Raw genomic sequence first — 10841 nt, forward strand, 5'->3', positions numbered from 1 at the left:
ATCTCAAAGAGTATTAAAGTGATATATTAGAGTGATTAGTGTGCTATGTGTCATTTTGAACTGTTCATATCTACTTATCTCGTTCACGCTCACTGAATGGATTGCTATTTATTTTTAGCAGACATGCTATCATAGGTCCTTGTCTTACTATATCGTAATTAACGGCTTATTTATCATAGAGTGAGGCCGAGATAGCTTAGTAAATGTTGCAACATAACAGAGAAAGAGAGAGTGAGAGATTCGATGCAAGAAAATGTTGTGACACGTTAAAAAGATTTAGACACGAAATAAGTTGGGCGCGTTTTTACTGGGAGTTTTTTTTTTTTTTTTTTTTTTTTCTTTAGAAATATGAGTGCTATGGAAATTGATTCAATCAAGAGCTTAAAGAAAGGAAAAGGCAAAAGCGCTCTTATAAAACCAGAATTAGACAACTTGCCTTGGGTGGAGAAATATCGTCCTACCACTCTCGATGATCTCGTGTCTCATAAAGACATCACTTCTACAAGTAAACCTATATATACATATATATATATATAAGGACGACATATTAACGTGTAATAGTCGAAACATTTATTGAAGCTAAACGACTTCCTCACTTACTCTTCTATGGCCCACCCGGTACAGGTAAAACCTCCACCATTCTGGCATGTGCAAGGAAGCTTTATGGCGAACGATTCAAGGCCATGATCCTCGAACTTAATGCTTCTGATGATCGTGGTATTGACGTTGTGCGAGAACAAATTAAGAACTTTGCTAGTACTCGAAATATTTATAGCTCAGGATTCAAGTTGATCATTCTTGATGAAGCTGATTCCATGACGAATCAAGCACAATCAGCACTTCGTCGAATTATTGAAAAGTATACCAAAAACGTTCGATTCTGCATTATTTGTAATTACGTGAGCAAGATCATTCCAGCCATTCAATCACGTTGTACCCGTTTTAGATTTGCACCTTTGGAGATCGAACAAGTAGAGTCAAGATTACAGACAATTATAGATCAAGAACAAATCGACCTTACCGAGGACGGCAAGAAGGCATTGCTCCGACTCTCAAAGGGAGATATGCGTCGCGCACTCAACATCTTACAAGCATGCCATGCTGCATATGATCGAATTGATGAAAATGCTATCTATAGCTGTACTGGGCATCCACACCCGCAGGATATTGAGCGTATCTTTAAATGGATCATGACAGAAGAATTTACTACGGCCTACTCGAGTAAGTGTACATGTTTACTTGGGGTCTATTAAGCTAATTTCTTCAAGACATTGAGAAATTAAAAAGAGAGACAGGATTAGCACTTCAAGATATCCTAAGTGAAATATATTATTATGCGCGTACTGTCGAATTCCCTACTGAGTCACGAATATTTATTCTTGATAAACTAGCAGAAATCGAGTACAGAATAGGAGAAGGAGGCAATGAAAAGGTGCAACTAGGGGCAATGATAGGAGTGTTTAAATTGGCAACTGATAAAGTACAAGCATAATTCAATAAAGTCAACCAGTTTAATAATGTAAAATTAAATTGTCTTAAAGACAATGGCATTCTTTAAGCTATTCTGAAATGAATCAGATCAAAGTAATCTTGATCTTTTTCTTTGAATAGCAATAGCAATAACTTTGGCTTTTTTCATGTCATTTTAATTTATCCTATTAAACCGTTTAGTTCTTTAGCTCCTTTTCCTATTTTGTCAATTTATACAGTCTTTTCAGAAAGTAAAGTCGCATTTTTGCAATCTTATAATACAATTTATACGAAAAAGCGACAAGCCAGAGCGATATCTCTTTCTGGATATGGTGTACGTTTAAACAGATTTTTTCTTATAAATGATTAAAACCAGTATTGGGCGCACGACTGTAATATTACATCTTTCCCGCCCGAAGCAGTTCATAAAGGAAGGATAGTGGTGACAAAAAACCCTTTTAGGATGAAGGATAAAAATGTTTTGGAAGGAGTGAATGAGATCAAGTGTAAGATACACTAGTGAGAAGGAGAAGAGAGAAGCCATTCTAAGAGTCTTTGCCCGAGGTGAGTGGGCGGAGATGGCGGAAGCTTAGCGTGATATAGGTAATCGAGTTCATATAGGATTCTGCATATAGCTGACCAGCGGATGCTCCACGAGAGTGTTGTGTTAGGAGAGCGAGGTTTCCTGGTAGGTAGCATATTTAAAAGGAAGGACAGTGGGTCAGGAATGGCTTGGGGCACCATGAGTCTACAGTGCATCTGGACTGTCAATTTATACACTTTTTTCAGAAACTATTCGCACACGTTAAAAGATCAATAATAGTCAACACTTCAGCTGTTTTCTATGGCTTCTTTATTGTTTAAAATACAACATGTAATAATACATAAAACGAGCTTGATGTTTTTGAAAAAAGATAAATGTGGTCAACACTTGTAAAGAATACGTAATTGAAAAAGTTGTTACAGACTTCATATAAATAGTCTGACCTTGACTTCTTTTTCTTTTCTTCTTTGGACCAAAAAGTAAGACCAACTATTCCTCAGCTGGACCTAAGGTATGTTATATTATTTATTCTTGTAAGAAATTGATATATAGTTCTATAGATCATAAAATCGAAACAGTACCGGTGCTAGCTGGGGGTAATTTAGCTCTTACCAAACTTTGGTCCCATCCGCTCTCTTTCTTGCTCTTCTCTTCTTTCTCCGGGCTGGTTATCGCCGGCGCCTTTTAATGCACTTTTGGCAAGATATTAACAATCTCTGTAACAACTTTACTCACTTTTCTTGCTTCTCTTTTTTTTTCTCTTATAAATCCACTTCTTTATAATTTAATAACTGATTTACTAATCATTTCTTTTTATCCATCCTTCTTTTGCTTCTGATGGACTTTCTTTTATCATTATTTGTTGTCTGATATTATCATTTTTATCAGTGTGCGAATAATTTGTACATCTGACTGACGATCAATGGGGTTTTTTTTGAAGTACAGCTCCAAAATCTTGTGGGAATAAAGCACACACGTACACACACACACACAGAGAGAGAGAGCAACCATTTTGGAATATCTCGTTCGACATGACTACTTTTATTCCCAGAGACTACTATACATCAACATAACATGGCTAGGTGCATATTGATTAGGTTTAGGAAAGGGCTAAAAAGAAGAGGTGGCAATATCTCGATAGCCAAATACTAAAAATAGCGAGGGGATGCATATTTTAAGGGTACTTGAGGGTTATTCATGCTTTTTTGCTCCATTTTAAATCCGAAGGTTTCACTCACATGAATAAGGAAGAAAGCCCCGTGAAACGAAAAGGGGTTGTTTAACTTGAGGTTCTATGCTTTCTATGTAAATGAATAGTATCAAACTTAAACTTGGATATAGATTTTCAATGCTTTGTTGGTGTCAGTTCCAGTGTTTATCAGAGACGCTCAGGAATAAAAAAAAGTGGGTTATTAGTCTCAAAGGACAAGAGTAGGCTCTGATAAGGCAGGCCCTTTGTTTATGTGAGAACAACGATACAATGCCTAACACAAAAAACTGTTTCATAATAAGGTTTAAACCTGTTTTCTATTTGCTCTGATCACTTGATAAACAATCACCAGCAAATACCTTATGAATGGCTCAAACTACTATGCATCCGCTAAAATTAAACCCTAACCTTTGTGGATAGTTCATGTCACCTCAGGCAATCATATCTAATTAATTCAACATTACGAGTTTATTGTACTTATACACTAATAGATGGAGGTGTTTTTATAAATACTTTTCAATGTAAAAGTCCACATTTTTATTTCAAATTACCTAAACAAAACAATTGAAATTAAATACTTAGGTTTTGTGTATCTTAATTATTTAAATTGTTTTATAGTAATACAGCTTTGATGCTACTTTTACAAACCAGACGAATCTATTTTCTGTTACCAGGATATTGCCATAGTAACCTCCCACAGAAAAAGGTGACACAGGCTGTGCACAGATGAAAAAAAATGAGCAGTTCTGTATGTGTCTTCCTTTCCCCCTTTTTTCTTTTTCCATTAAATACAAATCAATAGCAAGTTTGTTTACATAAGGGGCTTCATTATAGAAGTACCATGAATTGATCGTCATTTTGTAAAACTTGGCCATGTTGCTGATGATAAAAACCATCCTTATCATCCTCCTCTGATCCGCATGATCGCGCTTCTCTGGGCTTTAATCTTTATTTATAAACGTTTTCGGGTGTAGTTCTGCAGACGAATCCCTCACATGTACCAGATATTTCCAACGACATTTTCTTCCAGCCCCTCACCATCATGTTCTATAAACTCAAGTTTTCTCTTTATATGCTTGCTGTCACTGTCGTTTGTTCCAAAACCTCCATCATCCTGTCGGCCTCATGATACTATTCATGATGGATGCATTCAACAAGCTCTCTCTCTCTCTAACCAGTGGCTATATAATTTTTTTATGATATGCCCTTTGAACTAATACAAAAAAGTACCTGTATCTTTTATTTCTGTAACTCCTTTAATCTTGCATTTTCTGAATAAACAAACAGGACACTCCTAAAAAAAAGTCTCAAGGTTTAGGCATTTCTACTCTCACTTAGAGACAACACGTGCGTGAAAAAGTAACTTCTGTAAATAAAGCCTAATATGAGTTCTTCGCTTATTAACTTTGATAAATTTTTTAAATGACTAAACACAGCTTTATACAGTCAGATCTCGTTTCTGTCATAACCTTTGGTAGATAGGTGTAGCATTCCAGGAATCGAGGTTATTTCAGGAATAATTTATATTCCGACAGCGTACAGTCGTGTCTCAATTTTTCTCATAAAAGGCTATTCAATCACAATTACTCGAGGATAGAGTATGACAGAATCAAGATCCTACTTGTAATGAATGAATCCATGAAATTGTGTTACGTTGTTGATCCGATAATTTAAAAGGAGATATTTAAAATGGTCAAGCGTATATGTTAAATTGCATCAATACTGATTATGAGAAAAAGCTAAATTAAGAACATGTGACTATATGCAATAATCGTACCAGAATTGCACATTGGAGACTAAGGGTCATCCCTTAAATAGCCTATCACGATCGAAAGATGATAAGGAGAGATCCGTTTTATTCTATAAATGTATATTTGTCGATTCCAGATCGATGCATCGCTTATACTGTGACTGCTACATGTTATTCTGCCTTACAAAGTCTCTTTTTTTCATTTTTTTTTGCTCCCTTTCTTCCCTTTTTCCTTTTTTATTTTTTAATTTTATTCTCTCTCTTTTCCCTTTTTTCCCTATTTTATGCAGATAACTTTAAAAGAAGTTATAATAAGCAGAAGTTAATGGATGTCTCTAAATTATGCCTAGACATTTCTGAGGAATCAGCATTACCAGCATTCACAAGAAATACTACAAATAACAGCAACGACAACAATAACAACAACAACAATAGTAGCAGTAGCAGTAGCAGCTGTGACAACAGCGACAATAAAGAAAAACAGAGTGAAGGGTAAACAAATTGATAATGATAATAGTTGAAATAGCTTACAGGTAACAATGAGTAGATTACCTATTCCTTCTTTAGCAGAGCTCACATATAATGTAAATAAATTAAGTCAACCCAACATATACCTATATCATCAACCACAACCTCATCATCATCCCTTGCCATTTCAACCTTCTTCGTCCACAGTACATCACGATTATCCACCTACCCCACCTCAACCACCATTAACACAGCGCTTCTGTGAACCAGAGCCAGAAAATGATAGACTATTGTTAAAACAGGTAAATCCAGTAATTTTAATTCAATACTGCAGTATTAATACGTATTAGGTATATGAACAATGTACAATGATTCATAAGGAAATCGCACGATATCGCGTAGATGCTCTGACTGAAACAGATCGAAATAAAATTGTTGATCTTGTATACTGTACAGCAGAATCTATGATGCGATCATTAAAGACACTAAATGATCAACTGTTTCAATATCATGATCAAGAAATAGACAACACATTCCCATCGTCGCAACCCATGCGTTCACTACAGGTAGGGGCCAGGTATATTCAAATACAATACTGACTAGATCATAGGATGATCCTAATTCAAGTAAATATGAAATGATCCGCCAAGCGCGAAACTTGCAAGATAGTAGTATGAGACCTAAATATCGAAGAAGAAATGTAAAGAGGGCATTTACTATTGAAAGATGATTAATTCGTATTTTTTCTTTAGAAACGTAACATGATTGGGCAAAGATGTCATTCATGTAATACAACAGAAACACCTGAATGGCGAAGAGGACCAGACGGAGCTAGAACGTTGTGTAATGCATGTGGACTGCGTAAGTTTCTTTCAAAAGGATCATTCATATAATAACACATCCTAGATTATTCCAAGCTATTACGAAAGGGATCATTAACAGTTCAGACACACAATTACTTGCTCGATTCTCAATCAGCTGAGATGAAAAGAACGCCAAGGGTCATTCAGTTTCCAATCATTCAAATACAGGCGCAAAAAAAGGATAACCGTCACCACATGGGTCGTAACAATAGCGGCAGTAGCAGTAACAGCAATAATGACAATAATAATAATACTACAGTTGCTAGCAACATCAATAATCATAGTGAAACACTAGACCAACAATAGAGCTACCCTTTAAAAAAGAATGACAATCAGCGCTATCAATAATAAACCCGATGTATATAATACGCTTTTATACACTCGGATAGTTTTGCCTTTAATTATTACTTTGCTGTCTATTACTTCTTTACGTATAATGTAAGAAGAAGAAGAAAAAAGAACATTCTATATGACCAACAAAGCCAAGTATCTTTAATGAATACCACCTTAGCTAGTGTAAGTGATATAAGCCACAATGGTTCATACAGTCTGAGGGATTTATAAAAGTTCAAAGGATGTTTCATCATATGTCTGACACTTTTCATAAAAATATGTTTGACTATCTTGCTCACGCCTTTTAGTTTACGTGGAATACTTGTTAAGTCCTTATAAAAGAAGAATCCGTTCAAAGCCAGATGTGCTCTTTTAGAAAGACAACACTACACACGCAATAGATATTGTACCAGTGTATTAATTAAACCAAGGTAATCGTTTTACTTGAAGTAGGGGTTAAGGTAAAAAGGACACGCAAATATCAGGCCAGTCCTTAAATAGTACGAAAGAGTGCTGTCAGTGTAATCTATATTGTTCCTGATGTATGTGTGCATAATGTTGGCCGTACAGGGTGTTGACGGCATTTTCATAAATAGTCGAATATGGTGAGCTCTCTATGCATGATTGAGCGAAATTCCTTGTTTGCTGAAAGCTGTATGACTTCTTGATGTCATCAATTGAGACCTTTGTAAGCAATTTACATTTTTCTTTCCGTAGGCGCTCAGTCAAAAATTGCTGCATGATACTGGAGAGAACTTTATCTTCTAAGATTCCTTAAGAAAAACACCTTCATACTTTTGTAACAAGAAAAATTAAGAGTTTTTATTTAAAACGCTTTGTTTATTAAAGCGGCCCAAGTCATTGACACCAGTGGCATATCTCCTAGGTCACTTCGCTTATTTTTTCTGATTTATTCCTAATTTATGTGAGTACTCTAGGCCTCATCTTTTGCATTCGAAAACGATATTGTCCTTTATCAGAATTATTGGATATGCCTAACATAATGGTTACCTTTTCTCAATGAACGTGACGAGAAAAAAGTCATATTATGGTTGGGGTTGTTGATATTGAAAAGGATATTCCACATAAAGTGGGTCTATTATCACAAAAATAAACTGTGTATCAATACATCTTTGCACAGTTGTGACACTGAATCGCGGAATTGTTAGCATTTATGGCCATTTGTACTGAGCCCTTATCGACATTAAACTAGCTCAGCAATTATTACTTCTTACGTGAACACGACAATAATGTCTTTACAGTACACTATGAGAATAATGATTAGGCAAGCCGACGCACATAATCAATGAAATCAACTGAAAGAAAAGGATGTAGTATATACTTTCAGCGGGTTCTCACAAATTTGGAGCAATATGAGCCGTCTTTTGAATAATTTATAAGCATTACGCAAAAAAGAAGAAGTTATCCTTGTATAAGCTTGAATCATCGCCTTCTTTTGGAAACTGTACGGCATGCTATTATTTTTAAGATATCCTCTTCTTTACCCTGACAGCAAAAGAGGAGTAAAGTGTGAAAAGCTTGGTCGCAGTGATAGCTTCTCCATGGTAACACATACATTGAATCGCTTGTAATCGCCTCACTATTTTGGATTTAATGTAGCACAAGCAACGAGGTGATTGTTGAATATAAACTATGTTATCTCCGCATACTCTACTTTCTTTTTTCTTTCTTCTATTATACACAAAACACACTATGGGGGTCAGTCAGTCCAAGAAGAAGTCAAGCTCGAGTACAAAAGACATGAAGTTATATAGTAAAAGATATTTAACTACAAATTCAACTTCAACCACCTCAAGTCAACCTCAGTCAGTGTCAACAAGATCAAATCATGGGAAGCACATTAACAACAATAGCAATAACAGCAGCAGTAGTAATGATAGCAGTAATAAGATCCAGCCTTCTGTTCTTCACAATAGTAATGATATATCACGTCCAGCGACACCGATCAAAACAAACACAAGTATGAGCAACCAGTCGAGCATCATCAATCGATTTTCGGCTATCAATTCTTCACCTTCAATTGTCTCTTCGCCTTCAACTTCTGAAAAACAGCACATTCACTCGCATCAGTCCAATAGTTTCTTTTTACCCAAGGATTGGGAATCAAAAAACTATGACTACAATGTAAGTCTTTTTTTTTATTATTCAAGTAGCGTTTCATTACTGACAACCATACTAGCTCCACTTTGCTTTAAAGACTATTTTTGGAGGGTAAACTATAAATATCAAAAACATACATTGAACACAATCTTATTTAAAAAATACTCCAGAAACGTTACACCGACTGTGGCACCAAGACTACAAAAAGGTGCAGTTATTGTTCAAATGGGCTCATGTACTGGGCCATGGATGATGGTAAAGAGATAGAATGAGGTCTGATAAATAATTGATTTATGATATGTAGGATTTGGCTACTCAATACCCAGATTGCCGCTTTTTTGGTATCGAGATTATACCTAATAGCTTTTTACAAGATTTTCCTCCTTTGCCAAATGTCACATTTGAAAGAGGATTGCCTTACAACGAAATTTTTGAAAAATTTAAAGATAATTCCGTCGATTACGTTCATCTAAGAACATGTTCCGGTTATCTTGATGTTACACGCTGGACTTTGCTCATCCAAGATATATTTCGCGCATTAAAGCCTGGAGGTGTCATTCGTGTTGAGGATATACATAATCAACCTTCAGGAACTGTCATGATAGAATCATTTATTGAAACAAGTACATATACCCAATGTCCACCCTTTCAAAAATTCTAACCGTTTCTTTTTCTTTTTTAAACAAAAGTACGTAATATATCATCAGCAAATAACTTTGACTTTGATATAATAGCAAAGATGGGAACTATACTTACACAGCAAAACTTTCAAGTGATTGAAACAAAGAAAAAGACGATCCACTATGGTATAATATATTTGCTTATTAGTGTCCTTTTTTAACTCCCCTTTTTTTTTGTAGGTTCAGGTGGAAGGTTGGCTGAGGAGTTTTTGCTGTTTATATTGAATTCATTTGAACAAGCCGGTGACCAACTTGGACCAATGTTAGGATTAGATATTGAAGATTATAAACACAGAGTGGAGATGTTTTGTGCTCAATGTGTCAAAAATGATGCTTCTATGGACTGGTATTCATATGTAGCAAAAAAGCCTTAATCTTCTCGTTTTACTTTCCTTGTCTGTTTTTATTATTCACTTATGTTATGTATACACCATAGACACACACGCACATACACATTTCCCCTTTCCCTCCCCATTACATGTATACACTCTTCTCTCTCTCTCTCTTTTTATGTATAAAAATAACATGGGTCACATTACTGTCAAATCTATTGTTACATAACATTGTTGTCCCTTAAACATTTTAAAACACATTGTTAAATGCGCTCATGACTCATTTTCTCATATTAGACCAATCATGGACTAAATGTCGAAAATTAAAAATATTCTTTAAAAGGTAATCGATATGCATTTTAGTAGCTTTCTTCCTTTCTTTTTCTTTTTTCTTTATTAAATAATGTATGGATCAACTCAGAGTAAACCAGAAGAGTTAACAGAGGCCGAAAGGGATTTATTACAAGGCAATAGACCAGGATATGGCTCACGGTCAGAGATTGAAAGCGCCTTTAATTTAGTCAATTCAACAGTCGGTTCTGGTATCATTGGATTACCTTTTGCTATCTATCTTGCCGGATTCTGGCCCGCCCTCTTTTTATCTCTTCTCGTTGCTTTTATCTCTCAATTAGGTTTGCACATGCTTGTGTTATCAGGAATGCGTTCAGGAACTTATAAATTGGCTACACTTATGGAGCATACCATCGGTCGAGCAGGATATCATTTCTTAAACTTTCTTGTTCTCATCCAAGCTGCTGGTGCATGTGTCAGTTATTATATCTGTAAATGATCATTGCGTAATGGTTATTGAATTCAGCTAATACCCTTTATATTTAGTGCTGGGCGATACTATCCCTGTCCTTTTACAACTATATTTTCCAGAGCATCCAAATCTTACACAAAGGCCCCTTATTATCTCGCTCATTGCCATCTTTCTCGTAAGACTCTCCTTTTTTCCTTTTTTTTTTTTTTTTTTTTCCTTTAAATCTCTCACGGTCATTGGGTACACTTGCCAGATGGTCCATTGTGTCTGTCTTGTGTTTACCTGTGATCATCCTCGCTTTAATTTG

The 10841-nt window shown here is 35.5% G+C and overlaps 5 protein-coding genes across 5 annotated transcripts in view; 3 read left to right on the forward strand and 2 right to left on the reverse strand.

Annotated features, from left to right (window-relative positions):
- Positions 1-352: 352 nt before the first annotated feature.
- Positions 353-1533, forward strand: RHIMIDRAFT_210206 (putative RFC3-DNA replication factor C, 40 kDa subunit). Its single transcript, XM_023607170.1, has 3 exons — positions 353-505; positions 562-1221; positions 1269-1533. Exons 1-3 carry the CDS (start codon positions 358-360, stop codon positions 1490-1492), a joined length of 1032 nt encoding a protein of 343 aa, XP_023471016.1. The 5' UTR covers positions 353-357; the 3' UTR covers positions 1493-1533.
- Positions 1534-1944: 411 nt separating this feature from the next.
- On the reverse strand, positions 1945-2210 carry RHIMIDRAFT_5867 (uncharacterized protein). Its single transcript, XM_023615437.1, has one exon. The coding sequence runs from the start codon at positions 2167-2169 to the stop codon at positions 1987-1989; it is 183 nt and encodes a 60-aa protein (XP_023471017.1). The 5' UTR covers positions 2170-2210; the 3' UTR covers positions 1945-1986.
- A 2976-nt stretch (positions 2211-5186) lies between these two features.
- RHIMIDRAFT_253651 (uncharacterized protein) lies at positions 5187-5742 on the forward strand. Its single transcript, XM_023611035.1, has one exon. The coding sequence runs from the start codon at positions 5300-5302 to the stop codon at positions 5468-5470; it is 171 nt and encodes a 56-aa protein (XP_023471018.1). The 5' UTR covers positions 5187-5299; the 3' UTR covers positions 5471-5742.
- Positions 5743-5848: 106 nt separating this feature from the next.
- Positions 5849-6476, reverse strand: RHIMIDRAFT_5882 (uncharacterized protein). Its single transcript, XM_023615441.1, has one exon. The coding sequence runs from the start codon at positions 6226-6228 to the stop codon at positions 5905-5907; it is 324 nt and encodes a 107-aa protein (XP_023471019.1). The 5' UTR covers positions 6229-6476; the 3' UTR covers positions 5849-5904.
- Positions 6477-10169: 3693 nt separating this feature from the next.
- The window catches only part of RHIMIDRAFT_253656 (uncharacterized protein), a 1959-nt gene continuing 1287 nt past the window's right edge, over positions 10170-10841 (forward strand). Inside the window, exons 1-2 of the mRNA XM_023611036.1 lie at positions 10170-10553; positions 10609-10709. Of these exons, the coding sequence (XP_023471020.1) occupies positions 10175-10553; positions 10609-10709 (480 nt within the window). The 5' untranslated portion in view covers positions 10170-10174. The remainder of the gene's footprint in view (positions 10554-10608; positions 10710-10841) is intronic.

This window comes from Rhizopus microsporus (genome assembly GCF_002708625.1).
Source record: "Rhizopus microsporus ATCC 52813 unplaced genomic scaffold scaffold_1, whole genome shotgun sequence".
Lineage (NCBI taxonomy): Eukaryota > Fungi > Mucoromycota > Mucoromycetes > Mucorales > Rhizopodaceae > Rhizopus > Rhizopus microsporus.

What these genes read in the sequence shown, in the direction of transcription:
- RHIMIDRAFT_210206 (XM_023607170.1), top strand. Translation starts at nt 358, where the DNA reads ATGGAAATTGATTCAATCAAGAGCTTAAAGAAAGGAAAAGGCAAAAGC. An exon ending in TAAAGACATCACTTCTACAA is followed by an intron (nt 506 to 561) that starts GTAAACCTATAT and finishes AACGTGTAATAG; the next exon opens with TCGAAACATTTATTGAAGCT. An exon ending in ATTTACTACGGCCTACTCGA is followed by an intron (nt 1,222 to 1,268) that starts GTAAGTGTACAT and finishes AATTTCTTCAAG; the next exon opens with ACATTGAGAAATTAAAAAGA.
- RHIMIDRAFT_5867 (XM_023615437.1), bottom strand. Translation starts at nt 2,169, where the DNA reads ATGCTACCTACCAGGAAACCTCGCTCTCCTAACACAACACTCTCGTGG.
- RHIMIDRAFT_253651 (XM_023611035.1), top strand. Translation starts at nt 5,300, where the DNA reads ATGGATGTCTCTAAATTATGCCTAGACATTTCTGAGGAATCAGCATTA.
- RHIMIDRAFT_5882 (XM_023615441.1), bottom strand. Translation starts at nt 6,228, where the DNA reads ATGAATGACATCTTTGCCCAATCATGTTACGTTTCTAAAGAAAAAATA.